General features: G+C 46.7%; 1 protein-coding gene across 6 annotated transcripts; it reads right to left on the bottom strand.

Annotated features, from left to right (window-relative positions):
* Window positions 1-1195: 1195 nt before the first annotated feature.
* Window positions 1196-22737, bottom strand: Hdac6 (histone deacetylase 6). Of its 6 annotated transcripts, none has more exons than XM_048796594.1 (29): window positions 22719-22737; window positions 21868-21990; window positions 21646-21774; window positions 21428-21516; window positions 18790-18874; window positions 18660-18700; window positions 17861-17957; window positions 17621-17718; window positions 16590-16694; window positions 16401-16469; window positions 10526-10652; window positions 10357-10422; window positions 10203-10262; window positions 10039-10128; window positions 9477-9583; window positions 9322-9389; window positions 8906-9071; window positions 8687-8815; window positions 8326-8494; window positions 7910-8043; window positions 7245-7313; window positions 6948-7140; window positions 5334-5483; window positions 3209-3383; window positions 2656-3071; window positions 2385-2504; window positions 2104-2250; window positions 1879-2007; window positions 1196-1627 (listed from the first exon to the last, which is right to left on the bottom strand). In XM_048796594.1, the coding sequence occupies exons 2-29, from the start codon at window positions 21958-21960 to the stop codon at window positions 1559-1561; spliced, it is 3390 nt and encodes a 1129-aa protein (XP_048652551.1). In that variant the 5' UTR covers window positions 21961-21990; window positions 22719-22737; the 3' UTR covers window positions 1196-1558. The 6 variants fall into 6 exon arrangements, with proteins under 6 accessions (XP_048652551.1, XP_048652552.1, XP_015361948.1 ...); XM_048796595.1 differs by lacking the exon at window positions 22719-22737 and adding an exon at window positions 22503-22521; XM_015506462.2 differs by lacking the exon at window positions 22719-22737 and adding an exon at window positions 22353-22496.
* Window positions 22738-24639: the final 1902 nt, after the last annotated feature.

Below are 24639 nucleotides of genomic sequence, written 5' to 3' on the forward strand. Positions count from 1 at the left end.
CAAACCTCGGGCACCTGACACCTGGGCGTGAAGGCGGTTCTCCAGGGGTACGATGCGGGAGGCCAGGCCTCTCCAGGTCCCCCCCACCCGCTGCCGCCACCGCCACCACCAAGGGTCCCGCCGCACCTCTCCATGGCCTCGCCTCCGTTTGGGATGAGTCCGTGTGTGCAGGGGGATGCCAGGGGTTGACCCTGAAGGTGGGATTTTGTATTTCTTTGGGGCCAGGTAGTCTGTGAAGTGGCTTTTTGATAGCTCTGGAGGGGGCTGGGTCCTTCCCCCAAGGGAAAGACTTGTAGGGAAGGGGTTATTCTGTCTGGGTAGAAAGAACCCGATTTGAGATGGATGTGCAAGTTATAAATTTCCTAGACTCCCTTGCAGCTATGGCAATCATAAGACACAGTTCTGACCAATGAGATTGGTTTTGGGGATGGCATCCATTAATATTCTTACAAGGGTGTCGGCCCAAGCTGCTTGTCCTTGTCCTTGCTCTTTCCTCTTCTTTTTGACTAAGTGGGCCTCTGGTGGTCATCTTGGGATCAGAAGATGACCATGAAGAGATGTCTAGAATACTTGGCTAAAACAATTCTTACCTTGGATCAATGGCATACTTTCTGCCAGGGTGCTACCCATGACTACCACATCCAGTTAAACACGAACCCATCCCCACACCCACCAATTAGGCCAGTTAGACAGATGGGGAAACCTTGACTTGGTGAAGATACATCCTGAGAGTTATCTTCTCAACTGAAGGCATGGCTGGGACTGGCTGTGAGGCCTCTACTTCTAAGGCAGGCACCCATTTTCTCATGTATTTAACCTCCAGTGGAGCCAGTCAAGTGTCTCCTCTATTTTATTTTTTTGGGGGGAGCATTGGGGATTGAACCCAGGGGCTCTTTACCACTGAGCTACATCCCTAGCCTTTTCTTTGTTTCTTTTTTGAAACAAACAAGTTGCTTGGGGGTTTGCTAAATTGCTGAGGCTGGCCTTCAACTTGTCATCGTCCTGTCTCAGCCTCCTGAGTCACTGGGATTAAAGTTGTGCATCTTCAATTAGATTTCCTGGGGGCAATCAATGGCCAGGGGGTTGACTTGATGATGACCCACTCCCTCATTACCCACTCCTTCATTACCATCAACCCTGCTGGCTAGGGATGTGGGGTTCTCAACATACTCAAAATTAAAAGGCTTTATCCATGTTTTGTAATAACTTGCATTTTATTAAATATGCAATCCTGCCATAACTGCCACTTGCCCCCCCTCCAATGTTATCCTTGTGATTTCAGCTCTCTCGTGGAGCTGCTGAGCTGCCCCTCTCTCCTGGGGTAGAGTAGTGGTGCCCCTCAAATAGGCAGCAGGCAGGGACAGGTCCATGACTGATCATCACTGTCCTCTTAAAAGTATTTAGTACATTTAAATAAGCACCCTTGGGCAACTTTCAAAGGATATTCAGGGTATGGCAGAGTAAGAGGCCACCCTCATTCAGGGTAAGGGTTGCAAAGAACTAAGGCTGGTCTGTCTTGGGCCTCAGAAGGGAGAGAAAAGGGAGCACATTCTGGGATTTAGTGTGGGTGGGGCATGTTCTCCCCAAACTTATATTGGTGGATGATATTCTTCACATCTAGGAGAGCCTGAGGAGGAGGCAAGAACAGGGTAGGTGAGAGGAGTGAGGACAGCTCTACCTTAGCCAAGAGGTTGCCCTACTCCAGCCCTCAACCACCCCCACCCCTAGACTATCTCATAGTCCCCACATCATACTAAATAATCAGGATGCAGCCTTTGGAAGGATCTGTATTCTCCCTTTACCCAATCACAGAAGGGGATAGGGATGGGCTGGGGGGCAAGTATGTGTCAGGGGTTAAAGGGTCTGCCCAGGACCTACCTGGTGGTGGACATAGGCCTGACAGGGGTAACACCAGGTAGACAAATCAGTGTAGCTGAGGACCAGTGGGTGTCCAGAGGCTTCATGGTGTCGGACCATATGAGCATTGATGTAACGGCTGCAATAAACCTAAGGTTGGAAAGTAAGTGTCAGGTGGAGCTCAGCACTCACATGCAGTTTGCTCCAAGGCCAACCTGCACCCAATTCCCTTCCTCTGGTCCATACCTGATAGCAAGACAGACACACCCAGTTTTCCTCGAGTGTCCCACAGTCCTCACAAGGTTGGGTTACATCCAGGCCTGCTACAGGAATGGGGCATACTGCCACCAAATGGGGACACCAGGACAGTGGTGTCACAGCATAAAATATGGCCTAGGGTGAATGGGTGAAACTGAGTAAGTTGGGGACCTCATCTCCAATTTTATGTTTCTACATCACATGCTCCTGTCTGGGAGTCATGAATTGGCAAGAAAAAAGCCACAATCCTAGCCTCTCCCTGAACTTACCTGGTCCATGCCACTAAGATCCCCAGATCCCATTGTGAGCTTTGAGTCACCCACATCCTGACCTCCAGCCGCCTCTCCTAGTAGGCTCTCCTCTTCTGCAGTCTGAGCTTCTAGAGTTTTCTGGACACACAAAAGGAAATAAATTTACTTGAGAGGCCTAATTCTTACCCCTTCTCCCTGGGTTTGGTGACCTTACCTGAGCGTCACTGCTTAGTTCTAAGGTATTCACATTCTCCACCAGCTAATTTAGGGACAGCTCTGCTGTGGGTACCTGCACGGGTGAGCCTGCTGGAGTCTTTTTCTCTGTGCGTGAGGTTAGAAGACTTTGGATCGGCTTAGTTCCTCCCATGGCCTCTTCAGCAGTGGTCTGGTCCAGCAAGTCTTCCCCCGTAGTTGCCTTTGAGGCTTCCCCCACAGTTTCTTCTGAGGTGGCCTGGTCCATTGTGGCCTCCCCAGTGGCTGACTCTGAGGAGTGGTCCTGAGTGAGCACCACCTTAGATGTCTCCGATTTAGTCTGACTCAGAGTAGACTCTTCTGCAGACAATGCTGGGGTAGCTTTCCCCTTGCTTTCTTCTAGAACCTTCCCTTCTGGGGCTGTTATTCCCTTAGCAGATTCAGAATTGGCTGGTTGGGGCACCTTCTTGGTAAAGGACTTAGACTTGTAGGATCCCTCCTTGTCTTCTACCTCTGGAACCATGGAATGAGATCCTTGAGTATGGATTCTGTCCCCTTTCCTGCCTCTATTTCCCTGAGTACCCTCATTATAATTCCCCTGCCCCCTTCTTCCCTGAGTACCCTCATTATAATTCCCCGGCTTCACTCACTCATGACCCTCAAACTGCGCCAGTATTTCTGATGGACTTGGATGGTCTCGGAGATGGAGGCCAGAGCTCCTGATTGTGGAGGCCGCGACAGGGTCAGCAGGGGTGGTGGGTTTCCAAGGAGGGAGTGGGTACAGGCAGCCATGGACTCTGAGATGGATGTCAGGTTGTAGCCACCCTTTGTTAAGGAAAAGGGGAAGGAATGATACAGAGGGAGTTCTTCAGGGGATTTGAATGATTAGATGTCCTGCCTTCCCACTTCCTCTTCCTCTCGACTCCAGGGCCCTGAAAGTCTGGAGTGGAGGGTTGGTACCAGGAATAAATGTGAGTGTGATTCACATTTGTAAGATGGGCAGCACTCAGTGAGGTGGTTGTTGCAGGAGGGTAAAACAAAATGCTGTCAAGTGCAAGATAATAATAGTGATAATAGAAATAATGATACTGATAATTGCATCAGTAATAATAATAAATGTCAGTAATAGCTGACATTTATTAGGTGTATGCTGTGTGCCATACCCTATTTTAAATATTTCATGCAGACTAACATACTTAATTCTCACAACCACAGGTGCTCAACATATAGGGACCTGCCTTCATGCCATACAGAAATCTGTCTTCACACTGTCTAGGAACCTCTGGCCTCACACCATATAAACCTCTGACCTGACCTTTATAAGATGCCTGCTGTGAACCCATATAAAAGGACCTGTCCTGATCTACTATAGAAATGACTCGTCTTACTCTCTACAAGATCCCCTATCTTGAATATTTTGAGACAGGCTCTTGCTAAGTTGTACAGGAACTCTAGCCTCTACTCTTTTTACAGATAAGGAAGCTCAGAGTGGTTAGATGACTTGTCTGAGGTCACAACAGCTAAAGAGGTAGTGCTGGGGTTTGAACTTGAGACACCTGACAAAATAGTCCATGTTCTCAACCACTACCCTGCCCTGCCATAAGCAGTCCTGGACATATTGTAAGTGGGACTTTTTACAAGCCAGCTAATTTCTCAGTGGCTTGCTTCCCCATCTGTAAAATAGTGAAAATAATAGCATAAAAGTTTGCTGACATGGGACTGGGGTTGTAGCTCAGTGGTCTCTAATTAAAATACAAAGTAGGGCTGGAGATGTGAATCAGTGGTCCAGTACCCCTGAGTTCAATCCCTGGTACCAAAAAAAAAAAAAAGTTTGCTGAGAGGATTAATGTCTGAATAATGCCTAACAGTTAAAAACATACAGCAATTATTCAGTTCTTACCATATGCCAGACACTCTTCCATCCACAATTAGCCATCCCCATCTTACAGATAATGAAACTGAGGTATGAAGGCAGAGGCACTGAATCATTTACAAAAGGTCAATTTACTTTGCCCCAGGAACTAGTTAGAAACTGTTCAGATAATGATAAAAAACAGACCCTGGAGCCAGACTGCTTGGGTTCAAGCCCCATTTGTGCCATTATTAAGTGTGACTACTTCCTCTGTGCCTCAGTTCCCCTGATCTTTTATTTGTGATACTGGGGAATAAATCTGGGGCCTCACATATGCTAGGCAAGTACTGAGATACATCTATACCCCAGTTAAAAAATATTTTGAGACAGGCTCTTGCTAAGTTGCCAAGGCTGGCCTTGAACTTGCAATCCTCCTGCCTTAGCCTCCTGGGTTACTGGGATTATACCCATGCACAACTATACCCAGATCAGTTCTCTTGATCTTGAGAGAGGAAAATAATGAGGTAAACAGACCATACCTCATAAGGCTGCTTTGTCAAGCAAAGAAAATTAATAATAAATATGAAGTGCTGAGAAGAGAGCTTTGCATATAGTGAGTGCTCAATTAAAGCTGTTAATGTGGACTGGGGTTGTAGATCAGTGGTAGAGTGCTTGCCTAGCATGTGTGAGACACTGGGTTCAATTCTCAGCACCACATAAAAATAAATCAATAAAGTCCACAATAACTAATAAAATATTTTTAAAAAGCTGTTAATGCTGTTGTCATTGTAATTATTAATGTCTATTGTGTGCCAACAATCCCAGGTGGAGACACTCAAAGATTTTACGAAACTGCCCCGAGTAATGCAGTTGACTCTTCCAAACTGCCCCCACCATGGGAAGAAAGATTGAAAAAGAGTTACCTCTAGGATAAGGACAATGTGGCCACTGGCAAGGCCCATCAGCAGATGGGTGAGGTGGGCATAACCTTCAGGTGACACCTGGCAGCCCCCAAGTGGGTCCCCTCGTGCAGCATCAAAGCCAGCTGAGACCAGCACCAATTCTGGGTTAAACTGAGGCAAGAAGAAAAGAGAGACATGGGCATGAGGGGAAGGGCTTTGATAGGCAGTAACTGATGGAGACAAAGACAAGTGAAGACAGGGAGATGCAAGTCAGAGGAGTGGAGGCTCTGGACCTGGAGACCAGGAAGCCTGGATTTAGAGACCTGAAAAGAAAGAGCATCAGAGGGGAAAATATGAGAAACAGAAACTCAGAACTAGGAAAAAGAGAGACACAGACACCAGAGAAATTCAGGGATATTAAGAATGAATAGAAGGGGACATGAAAGAGTCATGAGACAGATATGAGTTACACAGACATGGAGATTCAGATGTTAAGAGATGGTGTCACGAGAAATGGACAAATAGAGACATGTCCTCACACACATGCACCCCAAGGTCAAACATGGGACACACATGCACATGACACAGGTCATTATACACACAGTGCCAAGAGAGGCAAACACACTTCTGTCACAGAATATGTGACAGTGCAAGCACCACATACAATCACAAGTCCCACATGGACAAAACTGTACATCTGCACTAGTCGCATACACATACTCAATTTCTCAGAAGGAAGTTATTCACAGCTACCTTTGCAGTCACAATCATACCCATGCTCCCATGCCATCATCACCTAGTCACAATGTTCACACACATGCAGTTGCACCCACAGGAGGCGGTCACTTGCATACACAGTCACATACATTCACAGGATGGTTCCTGCCACCCATGCACAGTCAGACACACATGTAGATCTAAAGGTGCAGAACCAGGCTTGGAGAGTAGTGTGCACATGCCTGCCCTCAGTCAGTCACACACACACACCCAGCTCACACACGTGGAAGGCAGCCACACCCACAGCACCCCCCAACCAGGGAAACATATACACAAATAGCCAGGGCAGACAGACACAGAGATAGTGGTCCCATACGACCTCCCACATCCAGAGGTCTCACAAGTCTGTCAAAGACATAGTAGCATCCAGTGACATACAGTATCACATCTATCACACAGAGAAAAGGGGATGACAAGTAACCACCTGTACAGAGTCATATATATATACCCATCCCCCAGCCCTCCGCTGCATACACAGTTCCACAGAGCATTAGTCACAGCCATCCTCACACCCAGAGGATGGCACTCACAATGGCAGAAAAATAGGACACAGATCTAGTCAGGCCACACAGACTACCATTGCACATCCAAAAGATTCTCACACACAGAGCCACCACAAAAGGCCATCCCATGCAAAGCCAAGACAGTTGCTCACAAACATAATGTCACAAAGAAATGGCAGTCAAGTGAACAGTCAAATACCCAAGGCCATCCCAGCCACCCCTGCCCTAACAACCATCAGTATAGGCACCCATAGGTTGTCTCATGATCAGTCACCAGGCAGTCAGACACACAAAGTGAGGAGGCAGGCACCTGCTGCCACCCTCACAGGTTTGTCACACATATCTTAAGCCTTACCTCATAGGCAATGGGAAGCACCAGCCGATGCCAGGCAGCCAGGTAGTCAGCGTCACCCATGCGGGGCCCATTCCAGGCCACATTGACAGTGAAGCCCTCGCCTGCAGCCCGGCCTATCTGGCTGCTGGCGCCCTCATCCCCCATGGGGAAGAAGGTGCCGTGGTCATAGCGGTGCAGGGACACGTATAGCACACTGCCGGGGATGGGGTTTGGAGGGGGCCATGGCTGGTTAGGGGCCCCAAGCATGGCTTAGTCCCCTTCCTGACCACACCCTTGCCCCTAGCCCCAGGCCCTCACCTGGGATCGTCCTCAAATATGTGCTGAGTTCCATTACCATGATGGATGTCCCAGTCCACAATCAGAATCCTAGGGAGGGAATAGCTCCTCAGTAACTTAGGAAACTTGATCCCTGGGAGAAGGTACAGCTAGGTCCCTGGGAGCTGCAGAGAAACTTATTGCTGGGTGGCAGGACCCTGGATCTCTTGGGAAAGTGCTGGGCATCAGGATGAAAGCCCGACTCTGGGTTCAATAAAGGGTTTTCTGTGGGCCTGAGAAAGTGCTTGGGGCTGGGTCCTGAGCTCTTTTGGGGAAAATGCTAGGAACTGAGTTCAGGCCTGGGTGGCTAAGTCTTATGTGTATGATCCTGGGTCTTTTGGAGTAAGCACTGGGGGCCTGGGTGTGGGTTCTGTTGGATTAACTGTTAGGGGTCAGAAAAAATGGGGCAGGACCCTGGATTCTGGTTTATAAGCCATGGGTGCCATGATCTGGGGGTCCTAACAGGGCAGATACTGAGAGGTCACCTCTTGGTCCTTTTCTGGGGAAGTAATGGGCAAGTAGACCCTTGCTTGTTTCTGGGAAAGTTGTGGGGCCTGTGCTGTGGACCTGCTGAGTAAGCACTGGGCTGTGAGAGGGGTCTAGGATTTGCAAGGATCAAGATTTGGAGGTCTTTAGGGAGCCCTTACCGCAGGGCACGTCCACTGATGGCCTGAGCATGACGAGCAGCAACTGCCACAGAATTGAAAAAGCAGAAACCACAGGCAGCATCCTGCTCAGCATGGTGTCCTGGGGGACGCACCACAGCAATGCCATTCAAAACCTGGGAGCAGGAGTGATGAGTTAAGATGGATCCCTGGCCCTCACTCACATTTGTTCTCCCCTTTCTTCTACTCTTCTTTCTCTCTTGTCCCTTCCACCAATTCACCAGCTGCAAGGGATTCCATTCCTGGGATTCCCCTCCCAGTGAGCAGGGAGGCTCCCCATTACCCATTTCCAAGGGCCTTGCTCAACTCCCTCAGGACCTCCTTAAGTGCAGGTGACCCTTTCCATTCTCCTAGGACTTCCTCTCTCCAGCCTAGTACCCATCCTGAAGTGGACACACCTCTCCTGAGAGCACAGCCTCCACCAGGCGACAGGCAGCACCCGTGGCAAGCTGTGCACAGGCAAAGGTGCTGGGGCAGATGTAGATGGAGTCAAAGTTGGCACCCTCACGGTGAAGGTCCCGGGTTTTCATCTTCTCCGTGGCCCGGAGACGCTCCACGTACTCAGAACTGGAGGCACAGAAAGGAGTCCCCAGGAGACAGTTAAGTGGCTTTGTCCCCTTCCTCGGCCTCACCCTGGAAATGACACTTGGGACTCTCTGGGTCCACAGCAGCTCCATACACCATGGAGGGGAGCTCTAGGCTCTGTTCCCCAGAGCCCATCCAGAACCCTATAGCCCACTCACACCACACGGGCCAGACCTGTGGCAGGTAAGCAGCTCAGTGTCAGTGGCAGGCCGCACTGGTAAAATGAGGCAGCGACTAGCAAGGCCCAGCTCCTCTAGGTGGCACATGATTCTCAAGATGCGCTGGGGTGTCTCAGGGTGGTGGCTAGTGGTAGGGGGAAAACCAATGATAGGGGCTTAGTGCCTGGGAGGCAGTGACCCCCTACCCATTTATCCCAGCCCTCTGACTGCATACTTGTCCCATAGGTTACAGTGACTCATCATTCTTTGGTCATAGACCAGCCCGGTACGATCCTGCAGCACTGGCCATGTCAGAATAGGCAGCACAGGCTCCCAGGGTCCCTCATCCTCATTCTCCTCTGTATTTTCCTCCTCCAAGTTGTCCTCCTCCACTGTCTCAGCTACAAAGAAAGGTCATGTTCACCCTATTCTCCCAATCTGGATTCCCCTTAATACTCTGGAACATAAGTGGCCCAAACATAAAAAGGGGTGCAAGCCTTAAACCTGGGCCTGGTGAGAGAGAGGCCCTGACTCTCCCCCACCAAGGTTTCCCAGGAAAGTCAGAGTGGGTGAGTCTGCAATAGAATCTCCCCAACCCCCGACTTCTCATCCCATGCCCAACTCCCAGCAGGCCCACATCCAGCTTCCTACCTGATCTCACAAGGACCTCCCAGAAGGGCTCAAGGGCTTCCAGAGTGCAGGAGAGTGAAGTCTGGGCACTGAGGGCAGGGGACAGGCAAATAGGATGAAATAGCCACAGGTGGACAGGGAGGGGCCCCCTTCCCCTCTCCTTGACCTGGGCTCACCTTGGGCAGGGGGCACCAGGAGATTCCAGCATGGGACAAGGGTCTCCCAGAAGGGTATGGAGCGATGCACTAACTCCCTCAGCCAGGGAGCGGAGGTTGTAGCCACCCTGAGGAGGGGGATGTGAGGGAGCATGAAGAAAGGACCAGATATCACATTCAGGGAAGAATAATGGTAATAATAACAATACTAGGGTGCACACTGCATGTCAAACAAGGTAATAACAGGGTGACCGCATTCAATTCACTGGACAATGACATGAAGTGACTGCCATTATCTTTTTGTCTATCTGACCTATAGGAAACAGAGACACAAAGAAATGAAGTGCTCCCTGCAAGGTTGCCCAGTTAGTTAGTGGAAATGCTAGGCCAGGAACTGCTGATGGACTTAAAAACGCTGTTCTTTTATTGTCTTTTATTTTATTTTTTGGTGGTGTTGGGGATGGAACCCAGGGCCTTGAACATGCTAGGCAAGTGCTCTACCACTGATTTATACTCCTAGCCTGAAAACTTTATTCTTAAACCCTCCAGAATCCACAGGTTGAGACAAAGGTGAGTTACTTACCTCCAGAGACAGGATCAGCTTTCCTCCGGCCAAACCCATGAGTAGGTGGGTTAACTGGGCAAACCCTGCTGGAGTAGCAGCCATCTCACCCTGGGGGGATGCAGAGGGTCAGTCTGGCTGTGTAGCTCCTTTGACCACCTATTGCCCTAGGGAGACTGCCTTACCTTGGGGTCCCCTTGGAGGGCATCAAATCCAGCAGCCACCAGGACTAGCTGAGGCTGGAACTGAGGGGGCAAAAGACTACATGAGGCTATCTGCCTTCATAGGCCATTCCTTCAATGTTGTCGCTCACCCCAACATTTCCCAGACTCCTCGAACCTCAAAGGCAACTGGCAGCAGAATGTGCAGGAAAGCAGCAATGTAGTCAGCATCCCGCATCCCCACCTGCCGACAGAGGCATGATGGGGGTCAGTCAGTCACCTGCCCCAAGATGGTGGAAGAACAGGACTTGGCCTCACTTTGGGGCACAGGGTGGGTAGACACTGACCTGGTTCCAAGGCACATTGATGGTGTATCCTTGGCCTTGGCCAAAACCTGTGGTGGACCAGTTAGAGGCCTTAAGGTGGGGCCAGAACCGACCCTGCTCATAGCGGTGGATGGAGAAGTAGAGGACACTAAAGGCAGAGGGAAAAAGAGGTGAGGGATTGCCCAACCTGCTTGAGGCTCTGGGTTCCATCCCCAGTACCACAAAAATGTAAGGGAGCTAGAGAAGGTCAATTCCCAGACACTTCCAAACCACAGTTATCACACTTTACTTATCCATTTGTTTTCCTGCTCAACCACTTATTCATTCTCTGCTTCAATAATTTCTCAATTCTTATATCCAATCTTCCATTAATTTAACCTTCCACTCAGTCCCAGTTTATTGAACTTCCCATTTATTAATTCTTTCATTTATTCTCCCATTATCTTGCTTACTCATTCATTTGTCTCCTAGTAGAACCTCTCTATCAGTGAGTATCACTGGCCCCTTGATGCCCACCCAATTTTAGACTCAGGTCTAAGATCCTAAGAGCCGGCTCCTGACCCTGTGGAAGACTCTAGATCATGTCCCCATGACCAAGGTAGGAACAACAGGGCAAACCCTATGATAGTGGAGGCCCACTGGGGCCATGGGCTCTTAGCTGGAGGGAGCCAGCTGAGGCTGAAAACACCCTCAGGCTAGGCTGGGAAGTCCAGTGATTCCTGTGAATAAAGTGGGAGGCCCAGGAGTGAGAAGGGTATGACATGGTTCTATGTGTGAAGCTGGAGTTGGGGTGCTGACTAGGAATGCCAAAAGGCAATCCCTTCTCCTCAGTGCCTTACAGGTTAACTCTACTACTTCTTTTTTTTAAAACTTTTTAATATTTATTGTTTTAGTTTTCGACGGACAAACATCTTTGTTTGTATGTGGTGCTGAGGATCGAACCCGGGCCGCATGCATGCCAGGCGAGCGTGCTACCGCTTGAGCCACATCCCCAGCCCTCTACTACTTCTTAAGTAAGAAAGTGAGCATACATAGGAATGAGAGGTACTGAAACAAAAAAAATAGATAGGTTCTGACAGAAATTATGACACAGGGGTGGGGTTGTAGCTCAGTGGTAGAGCACTTGCCTAGCATATGAGAGGACTGGGTTCAATTCTCAGCAACACATAAAAAATAAAGTAAAAGTACTGTGTCCATCTATAACTAAAAAAAATATTTTGGTGGTAGTATTGGGTATTTACTCAGGGGTGCTTTACCACTGAGCTACACCTCCAGCCCAGAAGGGGATTTTAAAATACATTCAACCAGCTTCAAGTGGAATGGGAGACTAATAGCACAGGTTTTCCTCTTTGACTTCCTGACATACTAGTCAAAAGATGGTAAAGGAATGTTTGTTTATTTATTTATTTATTTAGGGGATTGAACCCAGGGCCTTGTACATGCTAAGTATATGCTTTACTACTGACTTATACCCCAAGTCTAGTAAAATAATTTTAAAATAAGTGCCAACCTAGAAAGACAGAATAGGAAAAAGGATGCCATAAAATATGAGACTCTAACAAATCTCTGGAAAGTAGATTTTGAGACTCGGGGGGTCCCAGAGGGCCCTCTCCCATACTGAGTAGGAGCTTTGGGGAGACCTAAGTTGACCTAAACTATCCCTTCTGCAAAAAAAAAAAAAAAAAAAAAGGTGCAGACTCAGGCCAATGCACAGAAAATCAATTCTGAATAGCCAAGTCACTGAATGACAAATTTGCCAAACTTGTTTCTTTTTTTTTTTTTTTAAATATTTATTTCTTAGGTGTAGATGGACTCAACACAATGCCTTTATTTTTATGTGGTGCTGAGGATCGAACCTGGGTCCCACTGGTGCTAGGCAAGCACTCTACCGCTGAGCCACAATCCCAGCCCCCCAAACTTGTTTCTTATAACTGCTTGGTTTAAAGTTTACCTGTTTGCCTTGTCTCCATTATAGTATTTTAAGGACTGTACAATTTGTTTCCCTGCTGCTCTAGTTAAGACTGAAAGATGAGGATTTAGGAGATCAAAGGGCATGGATAGCTTTTTTATTCATTTACACATTCTTATAAGAAAGAATGTACTGAAGTGTTCACATTTATGCATATAATCAACAATGTATCCAAAAATAACACACTTAGGATGGGGATGTGGCTCAATCAGTAGCGCGCTTGCCTGGCATGCGTGCAGCCCAGGTTCGATCCTCAGCACCACATACAAACAAAGATGTTGTGTCCGCCGAAAACTAAAAAATAAATATTAAAAATTCTCTCTCTAAAAAAAACAAAAACAAAAATAACACACTTAAAGCCTGTGATGCACTTTTTTAAAAACATTTTTTTTAGTTGTAGTTGGACACAATACCTGTATTTTATTTATTTTATGTGGTGCCGAGGATTGAACCCAGTGCCTCGCGTGGGCTAGGCGAGTGCTCTACTGCTGAGCCACAGCCACAGCCCCTGTGATACACTTTTTATTTTTTTGATGCTGGGGAATTGAAACCAGGGCTATGCACATGCTAGGCACACACTGTACCAATGAACTAATGCTCTAGCCTCTCGGATGCATTTAAGACATAAAAAATGTTTAATGATATTCAAGAATTCTTATTAATTTTGCAGGCAAGATAGTGAAATAATGCTTTTTCTTTTCTTTTGTCAGTACTGGGGATGGAACCCAAGCCTTGTGCATGCTAAGCAAGCGGTCTATCATGGAGATACATGCCCTAGTCAGTAATGCTTTAAAAAGCACCCTTAAAAAAAAGCACCCTTATGTTTTAAAGATGTATTCTGGAATTTTTGCAGAAGAAATTATATGATATCTGGTTTTAGCTCCAAAATAAATATGAGGAAGGCAGTGGTACAGACATGAATGAAACAACATTGACCAATGTGTTGATAAATGTTGAAGCAGTCGATTCAAGAAGACAGTGTGAACAAAATAAAGAACACAGGAGGAAGTTGTTAGTAAGGATAAAAACAAAAAATTAATGAAGAATTTAAAATACAATAAAACAGTGAGATGATAAAAAAGACAAAAGGTAGATTAGAAAAGATAAGTAAAATAGACTTATCTTTGGCAAGGCTGAAGGAAAAGAGAATCCATATGGAAGAGGCTCTCTTATTTCTCGCATTTGGCAAGATCCTATCTAATGTGTGGGTCCTTTTCCATAGTCCCTAAAGTTGAGACCTGTCAACAGACATTATCTGTCCCCATTCTAGGGAAAATGCTTTTTAGGAAAATAGATTTACACACACCACAGCAGAGTAATCCCATGATGGCCTATACAACAGTCCTTTAATTTCTGGTATAGATAGCCAAATAAGGATCATATTTGAGGAAAATCACCAGTGTGAAAGAGAAGGGCCAAGAAAAAAAAACCTCAGAATGAAGAATAAAATTCAGAACAGAAGAAAATTTAAAATTTAATGAAGAATAAAATTCAGAACAGAAGAAAATTTAAACAAGATCAGGAATGAGAAGGCATAGAAATGGAGAGGAAGAAAGTACTTGGGGAGACTAAAAGAATGTCTAATACATAATTCAACAAAAGGACTTGCAGATAAATTTGAGGAAATCGCCTAAGACTGCAAACTGAAAAAGAGACAGAAAACTTAAGTTAAAAAAATAAGACAGGGTGGGTACTTGCCTAAAATGTGGGAGGCAATGGATTCGATTCTCAGCACTGCATATGAATAAATAAAATAAAGGTCTATCAACTTTAAAAATATATGTATTAAAAAAAGTATGACAAAAAAGATCAACCCAGAAACATCTAACATCTAAACAGTAGAAGTCCTAAAAAGGGAGAATAGAGAAAATGCAGTAGAAGAAATTATCAAAGATCTAATTGAAGAAAACTTCCAAGGATTGAAGAAAGACATGAGTCTTTAGATATATAATGTCAACTCACTGCTAATTAGAATGAAGGAGCCAGGGTGAAACTTCAGAACACAGGGGATAAAGAGAAAAATGTAAAAGCTTATAGAGAGCAAATTAGATTACTCAGATAAGAATGAAAAAGACACCTGTCAGCAACAGTGAATGCTGGGAAAACAATAAAGCAATGTCTATAGAACAAACATCCTAGATCAGACAAAAGGCCACAGGAACTCCGGATGTATGGGGGGCAAAGTGGATTCTAAGCAGTTGGCTAGATAGAAGGCTATTACTTAGTAAGGACTTGTTCATCAATCACTTTCTGTAGGAAGGGTAAGCTGGGTACCCTTCTGTGGGAGGGGTGGGGGGTTTGGCAATGTACACCAGACCTTTTACAATATTGACCTGTCTGACCCAGAAAACCACTATTAGATAGTCATCCTACAAATATACTCAAGAGAAGTATGAAATCATATATTTATAAGAATTCACAGTAGAATTGCCTATTACAAAAACTGGGAAGTATTTTAAATACCCAGAATTAAATGACCAGAGGTACAGCCATACAATGGAATACTCCGCAACCCTTACAAAGAATGAAATGCTTTGTGCTGGGGTTGTGGCTCAGTGGTAGAGCACTGGCCTAGCACATGTTAGGCACTGGCTTCAATCCTCAGCACCACATAAAAAAATAAATAAAATAAAGGTATTGTGTCCATCTACAACTAAAAATATTGAAAAAAAAAGAATGAGATTCTTTTAGTTGCACTAACATGGGGGGGATATCCCTGATATGCTATTACATGAAAACAGCAATTTGCCAAGAACATGCAATTATCCCATTATGCAGTGTGCTGTTAATAATAATAAGAATTATGAATATTCATAAATCTATAGGGAAAAGTTAGGATATTACCTAAACTGTGAAAAATATATATTTTTTTAATTTTGGTGGTATAGGGGACCTAATCCAGGGTCTTATACATGCTAAGTATCTACCCCTGAACCTTTTTATTTTTTTCATTTTGAGACAGAGTCTCAATAAGTTGCTTAGGCTGACCTCAAATTTGGGATCCTTCTGCCGCAGTTTCTTGAGTAGCTGGGATATAGGTGTGCCTGGCTGTCAAAAGTTATTTTGGAGGTGATGGGAATGTTAGGAAACTCTGCTTTAGACATTTTTTTTGATATTGAGGATCAAACCCCATAAACATGCAACCATGCTAAAAAAATGCTCTCCCACTGAACTATATCTCCTATTCCATTTAATTTTTTTGTGGGGGGTGTGTGTACCAGGGATTGAACTCAGGGGCACTTGGCCATTGAGCCACATCCCCAGCTTATTTTGTATTTTATTTAGAGACAGGGTCTCACTGAGTTGCTTAGTGCTTCACCATTGCTGAGGCTGGCTTTGAACTCACGATCCTCCTGTCTCAGCCTGCTGAGATGCTGGGATTACAAGCATGCACCACGTGCCTGGCCTCCATTTAATTTTTTTTTTTTTTTTGTGTGTGTGTGTGATGCTAGGGATGGAACCCAGGGCTTTGTGCATGCTAGATAAGCACTCCACTACTGAAATATACCCCTAGCTCCAGCTACACCACAGCCCCTGTTTTAGTATTTTTTAGCAAATACTTTGTAGTATTGTTATAATCAGAAAATATTTAAATAGTAATTTGAAGTTCACTCTAGCTCAAGGGTAAATTGATGAACAAAATCTCCAAATATTTGTGAGTCAAATTCTATCTCTTCCACTTCATTACCGTGTGACTTCTTAACCCACAAGGCTCAATCTCACCAAACTGTTAAATGGGAATTCAACAGTTTCTGCCTCAGAGTGAAGCTAGGAGACAGCAGACACCCAGGGGGCAGCACAGATTCTGGTTCCAGGTGGACCCAAAGAATGTGAATGTTTCCCTTCCCTCCAAACCCCTCACAATGGGCCTGGAAGGGCTTGAGTTGGGGTGGCTGTGAATCTAACACAATGGAACTTGTGGTGTACCTGGGGTCCTGGTCAAAGGTGAACTGTGTTCCTTGACCATGGTGTACATCCCAATCCACGATAAGGACCCTGTGAGTGTAAAAGAAGGGAGACTCTGTACAAAGGGATCAAGGGGAATCTGGAGGAAGAGCCCAGACCAGGATACCCCACCCCATGCTACTCCCATAACACCTGCCCTCTGCCACTGACCTCTGAATGTGGTGCTTCTTTTGAGCATAGCGGGCAGCCACAGCCACATGGTTGAACATGCAGTATCCATCCATAAGACTGTGCTGGGCATGGTGTCCAGGAGGCCTTAGCAGGACAGGGAAGGTCACAGATTGGAGGTCCTCCTCTGTAGAGATGGACTCTCCCCTGGACCACCAACTTCTCCAGTGTTCATGCTGCAAATCTTCCAGGAACTGAGTAACTGGGTTCCTCAAACCCATACCTGTGCCCCAATCTGCTACTATTTCTCCAATGGAGATTTTAAAATGTTCATTAAAGTTATCTATGCATACATTCTCATAACCAGTCATTCTGCTCCAAGGACCTAGCCCACAACCTACATAAGAAATAGTAAGTTTACAATTGTATCCCATATTTGCTGTGGTATATGCACGAAGAAGCAAATGTTTGGGGAGATCCAAAATGCTCATCGATAGAGGAGTACTTATAGTGCATTTGTACCACGGTATCTACTGAGGTCTACGCTACATATGATAGAGAAAGGTTTCCAGGACATGTAAGTAAAAAATGCACAGTCCAATGGGAGCATGTCACTGCTGGTGGTAAAAAAAAAAGGTGAGGGAGGACAAAGGCTCCATCTACTGCATCTTATCAATTCTGAGATGACAAAATGTTCCATGATTTTCCATGCCAACAATAGAATAAAAAATGTTCCTGATTAAGTTCTGATATGTCACTGTTAGATGAATGGAGTTCAAGATGTTCCAGATATGAAAAAAAAATGTGCATCTTAGAATCAATGGAATTTGATGCTTATCCCTTAAATAATATCATCTGTGGGAGGACACAGGAGTCATCAGTTATAAAGACTGCCTCTAAGTACAGCAAGTAGTTTGTCTGGGTGACAAAGGTGGGAAAAAGACTTCTTATTGTACCCACTTTGGCACCTGTTGACTTTGGATCACACAAAGATAGTACACAGGCCAAAACATTCTTCATTTGGGGGAAGGACTTTTCAAATATGTAAGATATCAAATGCTGGAAGGTCCTACCTGATAACAGCCATACCATTCCGAATTTCAGCCCCCAGCACGGCATCCACCAGCCTGAGGACAGAGCCTGAGGCCAGGCAGGCACAGGTATATGAATTCTGTAGATAGTGGGTAGACAAAGAGGGAGTAAGAGAGAGAGCAGCCCTATCCATTTAGCTGCTTTCACCAGGGTGCAGTGGGCATGGGGCCAGGGTATCCCAGGATTATTGGGATTCCTGATCCCACAATTCTCATCCATACCGGATGCAGATAAACTGAGTCATAGGTATCTGCTAGTACACGGAGTTCTCCCTCATTCATGTACTGGGTCGTCTCCATCAGATCAATGTATTCTAGGCTGAGAACACAGATAGGAGATGAGATTCAGGGCTCTATCCTCTGTTCAGCTGAGAATCCTCCATATTACCAAACTTCTGGTCAAATCAGACCTCCCCCAACTGTAAAATCTGGGGGAACAGCCAGGATACAAGACACATTCCCTGTTTACCCCCTAGCCCACCTCATTTCTAGTAATATCCTTTGCTCCCCTGCTCTAGCCACCCCAGATCCTACTTTCAGACTTTGGCCAGACTGTTCCAGCTGTTTGTTCCTCCCTTCCTTGCCCTCTTCTTCATCAGACTCACTCCTTTTCTCCTCTCAGAGCTCAACTCAAATACCCACTCTGCCAAGCTAGCTTTCTTTGAGCCATACCACACCAGGCCTCTTATTTTGGGTTCCTGTAGCCTTCTGGGGGAACCCTCTGCTCACTTTGCCCACATATTCATCATTTGTTGACATAACCAGATAATAATAACAGCAATAGCTTATCATGGGCTGATAGTGTGTTAGGCTCCATTCTAAGCACCTAACATACATCAAGCCCTTCTGAGGAACTTATGTTTACTAGCCCATTACAGGTGATGATACTGATTCAGAAGGCTCAGGGACTTGTCCATGGCTGGCCACAGAGTCCATGATATTCTTTCTCAAGGCATTCAGCTTGCCCTGGATGGTCCAGGGCAGCCTCCTCCCCAGCCCTACCAGGATCCCAAGCTTTCACCTGTGAACCAGCATCAGTTCCTCCTTTTCTGCAAACCGGGCCTGAGGAGACATGAGGAATAAAGAGCTAAGGCATAGGCTGTGCCCAGGTCCTGTCAGCTCCCTGCTCTCCATCCAATTGGGGGACTTACCTGAAAGGACACACAGCGATCCAGAAGGCCCTCCTGGATCAGCTGCTCCTTAATGGCGTGGAGCCGCTCAGGGCCTTCTGGGAAACTGGGGACAGAGATGCGGTTATACACACACACAGAAATGGGAACACCGAGGAGCACCATGTCGGCTTTTGCCACATCTTTGCATTTACCTTTCCATAGTTGTTACCACAGTGGCATCTGCCCTGTCTCCTGTCACTCTCCAGAGTCAGATGCTCTCTACCACCATAATCTCCAGCCTGGGCTCTCACATTATCACCTCGCTGGCCTCCCTGCTTTGGTCTTCACTACCCAAACAGTCCTTGTAATCCTAGCAGTTTAGGAGACTGAGGCAGGAGGATGGAGAGTTCAAAACCAGCCTTAGCAACTTAGTAAAGCCATAAGCAATTCAGCAAGACCCTGTCTCTTAGTCAAATATAAAAAAGGGCTAGAGATGTGGCTCAGTAGTTAAGTACTCCTAGGTTCAATTCCCAGAACCAAACACAAAACAAAACAAAATCCTAATCAGAGTTAGGTACAGTGTGCCTGTATTTACAGTGAGTCAAGAGGCTGAGGCAGGAGGATTGCAAGTTTGAGGCCAGCCTCAGCAACTTAGAGAGATCCTGTCTCAAAAACTAAAAAATGGCCAGGGGTATAGCTCAGCAGTAGAATACTCCTGGGTTCAATCCTCAATACCACAATAAATAAATACATAAATTCTAATCAGATTATGTCTACCAACTACTCAAAGTCCTTTCATGGCTCCCATCCTATTCCCAGTAAAAGCCCCAATCTTCCCCATCCATGCCCAAAAGGCCCTAAACAAGCAGCCCATCATCACCTTTGAGTTCCTCATCTCCCACCCACCAACCCCTGCCTCATTTTGCTTCACTTGCACTGGTCTCCTTGGTTCTCAAATGAACTATGTACCCTTCAGCCAGCCTCTGGGACTTGATCTAGCTGTCCTCCTGTCTAGAACACTGTTCTCCCAGATGGCTTCCAGGGCTCATTCCCTCATTCCCTTATGGTCCCCAGTGAAATCTCAGTGAGGCATTCCTTGACTATCCTATTTAAAATGGAAGCATCCCCTCCACTGTACTTTCTACTGCCAAGATACAAGACATATTCCCTGTTTATCCTCTAGCCCACCTCATTTCTAGTAATATCCTTTGCTCCCCTGCTCTAGCCACCCCAGATCCTACTTTCAGACTTTGGCCAGACTGTTCCAGCTGTCTGTCCCTCCCTTCCTTGCCCTCTTCTTCATCCAGCCTTAGTGCTTTTCCACAGTACAGTTCTCTCCAATACACTATACCATTCGCATCTTGTTTGTCTTTCCCCTCCCCAAAAGGCAGGGGGTCTTTGTTTTCTTTACTGCAGTACTTCTAACTCCTCAACAGATGGTAAATATGTATTCCACAGTTGAGGTCTTTTGTTGTCAAGAGTTAGTCTAAGGTCAGGACAGGGGAGGCAGCTATTCAACTGGTAAACACAGGAGTATAATAATTAACAATTGGCAGGGGCTAGGAAAATATCTAAGATCAGGTGTGGGAGGGGGTAGTGACCAGGTAAAGCCCTCTCTGAGATTCTCATTGAAATGTAAAAGTTGGAAAAGGAATTGGCCAAGGGTAAAGACCCAAGGCAAGAGGGTGCCTGGCCTGTAAGAAAAACAGCAAGGGGACTGGTGTATGTGAACTGATGTGAAGTGAAGTGAAGTGATGCAAAGCGAATGAGGGGGAGGATTGGCCAATGAGGTCACAAAGGTAATGTGAAGCTAGATCACGCGGAACCTTAAGAGGCCAGGATGAGGAATTCAGACTTTACCTTGAGAATAATGTTCTGCCCTTGAAGTTTTTGTTTTGTTTTGGTAACAGGGATTGAATACAGGGGTGCTTAACCACTGAGCCTTATCCCCAGCCCTTTTTGGTATTTTATTTTGAGATAGGGTCTCACTAAGTTCTCAGGACCTTGCCAAGTTGCTGAGGCTGGCTTTGAACTCTGGATCCTCCTGCCTCAACCTCCTGAGCCATTGGGATTACAGGCGAGTGCCACAGCATGCACATAGCCCTTGAAGTATTTTAAGAAAGGGAATCACCTCATACATATTTTTAGGTTGCTATGTGGAGGCTGGAAGCAGGGATCTAGTGTAGATAAGTCACAGATTTTGAGTATATTTTGAATACAGAAATTACTTTGTAGAGTGGATGAGAGGTATAATCCTATTTCAGCATGAATATCCCTTCCTTGGGGAAGCCTTTTGGGAACCCTTGGATGCTAGTCCAATGTCCTCTATTAAATACTCCTGAATCTCCTAGGCTTATTACATCATTAACACCGCCTACTTTCACCAGCTGTTTTAACTGATCTGCCCTCCTATTCACTCATCAGCTCCCTGACAAGGAACCGTATCTATCTTCTTTGGCACATTTATATCACCAACCCTTGCAACACTGTAGACACTCAATAAATGTATGTTGGTTAAATGAGAAGAATCCTTTCAAGAATAAGCCCCACCCTCTTAAATTATCTGCTTCCAGTCTCCAGGCTGGTGTAAACAAGGATTCATTCTTGCTAAGGGGGCGGGGGTCCAAAGTGTGTGTGATTGTGTAGTTTGGGGACAGTCTGGAGGACCCAGCCTCACCTGTCATCCCAGAGGCAGTGGAATTCATTGAGCTGCTCATCAAACACCAAACCAGTGCCAACCTGTGCCTTGGACTGCAGGTTTAAATCCTGCAGGAAAAAAGAGAGACAGATCCATTCAAGGCCTGAATCAGAGGGAACATCCCGTACAGTCCAAGGTGGAGAATCTCAGGGTTTTGATTGTCACACAAGGCCAAATCAGAGCCAGGCCCCTCTCACCAGTCCTTGAAGCTCCACGACTAGGTCTTCTTCGGTTGCTTGGCTGAGCTTCTTCATTTTGCCTTTCTTCTTTACCTCCGCTAGATTTGGGCTTGAGCGAGATATGGCACCCTTCTTAACACTCCGCTTCTGCCAATAAGAGAGAACGGTCAGAGTTCAGATTCTGGGGCTTTGGCTGGCTTACTCTCCCTCCCCCTCATCAGGGCAGGTCTGGGGCCTCACCAAGGTGACGCTGGAGTCCTGAAGGGGCGACTGTGGGCTGTGCCTGCTCCTTCTCTGCCTGGTTGTATTGGAATCCTGCCCGGTGGAGGTCATTGTTGGGGAGCTTTGTCCTCTGACACAGTTCTGGAGGGCCAGAGACGGCTTTGAGGGGGTTGGAGTCCCTAAGGACCCCGCAATCCAGCTCTTTTCCGGGCCCCGCCCCCTATACTAGACTCCATCCCTTACGCTATCCCATTCCCCAGTGCCTTCTAAACCGGCCTTTCTGAAGGCCCTTTCTGTCCACTGAGGTGTCCATTCCATCTGGTCCCGCCCGTTCCACTGGACTGCACCTCTTTCACATGATTCTTTCTTTGGTCTTACCTTTTCACTGAGCAATTAACCCCCAGGCTTAGTCCGTTCTGGGGCCTGCACTTTTCCAGCCAATCACCGACCCTTCCACTCTACCAAGCCTCATTCCCAGGCCCTTTCATTCCTCTAAGACTCACCCAGTCTCTAAAACCGCATCCCTTCTTCACAAACCAGCCCTTTCCGGCCTATCTCCCGGGAAATCGCCCACCCTTTCACACAGTCAGACCCAGGCCTGGCCTCGACTCCACCCTTAACGATTCATTTAACTCCTCCCCTTATCGGGGTACCTTCCTCTCCATCAGATCCCGCCCCTATAGCGTTTCAACAAGCCCCGCTCCTCTGAGGACTGTCCCTTTCCTTTCACCCAACTCCACCCCCTGCCCACACCGGATCCCTAACGTTTCATCAAACGCCATCAGCCAGTCCCGAGATGCCTCCCGCCAGCCTCCGCCCTCTTCCCGCCTCAGCCATCTATGCCGGCCAATCCTTTGCGCTTCACTCACTGAACGCAGCCTCTTTCTCAAACTCCGCCCTCGGCCCACACCGCCAAATTCCCGGCGACCTGTGGGGCCGCGGGCGCCGGATCCTCTTTTTTCCATTGGGTTAGGTCTGTCGCCTGCCCTCCCAAATCCCGCCCAGAGCAGGGATAGTGTCTCTCGAGCCGGCCACACCTCTCGCGAGCTCAAAAAAGACAACCAAAAAAAAAAAAAAAAAGTATCGCGCCTTATGGAACGACAGGAGTCGCATTGCGCCTGCGTGCAGCACGTGTCAGGGGTTCGAAACCGAGATCCAGCTGTAGCGCCCCTTCCCCCAGCTACCGTCCACTGTCATCCCGGTTGCTCTGACCACCATCCCTCCCTCCCTGTCCAGCAACCGTAGATGCCCTTCAGACACGCGCCAACTGTGTCGTGTAGTGATTCCAGAGCAAGCAAGGAAATGAGGGCCTTGGGGAAAGTGGTGTCTTCTTCCCAGGGTTTCCTGCGTGGTGCATGGTGATGACATGGCGTGAGCAGGCTGGTGGCTGGGCTGAGAGCCAGGTTGACAAAGGACGATACCTGGTGTTAGAGAAAATGGGAGTTGTTATGATGATAAATATGAGAATATTCCGACTTAATGTTCACTTACAGTGGTCCACAAGAAGCACCAAATGTTACTTGTGACATTTCTACTGTGAAAATGGGTGATGGGTGGAAGGAGTCTTAGTGGGGCCAAGTAACAGCAATACTAGCAAGTATTATGTGGCAGGCATTGTTGAAAACCACAGTTCTATGAGGTAGTTCCCAGTATTAAGGCTGTTTTACCGATAAGGAAACTGAGGTTATGAGACTTAGAGCCATGTGACTTTGGGCAAGTTACTGAACAGCTCTGTGCCCAGTTTCCTCATCTGGAAAATTGTGATAATATTAATTTCCACTGTCCAAGGCCAGCATGGTCTTGGGAACAGGAGTTTCTTATGGGTGGCAGCTCTCCCTGTCTGCCCCCTCCATCAACTAACCACTGTTTTCAAGCTGTAGTAGAAAGCATGTATCTGGAGAATAAAGGGGGAGTTGTCCTGTGCCCACCCACCCCAACCCTCCAACTCCCACTCTAATGTCTAAATTAATCAGCCCTGCTGAAGGCTGGTTTGTCCTCCTAATCTCCCCCTCTCATTCTCCACAATTTCCTACCAGGCTGTAGGCTGGGGCCCAGGAGATAAGCTGTCTGGGGTTCAGCATCACTAAATAACAGATTGACGGCCCCACTGCCCAGTAGCCAGGGCCCACTGACCCTTTTGAAAACATCACTTCTAGCCTCCTTTTCCTTCCACTCCTCCTGACTTTTGTGTTGATACAAGAGGGTCACACACCTAAGACCTTTAAATCCCTATACACACAAAAGAAAGTATGACCCACACTGAGAAACTTTCTGGGATTGTGATGACTGCAAAGGAATAGATTAAGGAGTCTTGTAAAGGGTCAAGGAACATTTTCATGTACAGAGAGAAGAGAGGTTCCTGTAGAGCAGGCGTCCGCAAACTTTTTCTCTATAAAGGGCCAGTGGGTAAACAGTTCAGGCTTTGTATGACACCTGTAAGTCTCAATGGCACATCCCTTCCCCCGTCTTTCTATATCTCTATCTCTCTCTGTTCCTGTCCTACTTTCTCTTTTTCCAAGACAGATTTCACAGTGTTGCACAAATTGGCCTTGAACTCCTGGGCTCAAGATCAGAAATTCCTCCTGCCGCAGCCTCCCAACTGGCTAGGACTACTGGTACACACCACCATGCCCAGCTATTCTTTTCTTTCACTTTTTAAAGATATTTATTTATTTATTTATTTATTGTAGGGGACACAACACCTTAACTTTATTTTTATGTGGTGCTGAGCATTGAACCCAGGACCTCACGCCTGCTAGGCAAGCACTCTACCTGTGAGCCACAACCCCA

Source organism: Marmota marmota, unplaced genomic scaffold (assembly GCF_001458135.2).
Source record: "Marmota marmota marmota unplaced genomic scaffold, marMar, whole genome shotgun sequence".
Lineage (NCBI taxonomy): Eukaryota > Metazoa > Chordata > Mammalia > Rodentia > Sciuridae > Marmota > Marmota marmota.

Bases quoted from the DNA above. Each gene is read 5' to 3' on its own strand.
- Hdac6 (XM_048796595.1), bottom strand. The intron at 10,653-16,400 runs GTACACCACAAG...CTCTGCCTTTAG, and splicing joins ACCTTTGACCAGGACCCCAG to TGTCCTCTACTTCTCCATCC. The intron at 10,129-10,202 runs GTAAGGCAGTCT...GCATCCCCCCAG, and splicing joins CCCTCCAAGGGGACCCCAAG to GGTGAGATGGCTGCTACTCC.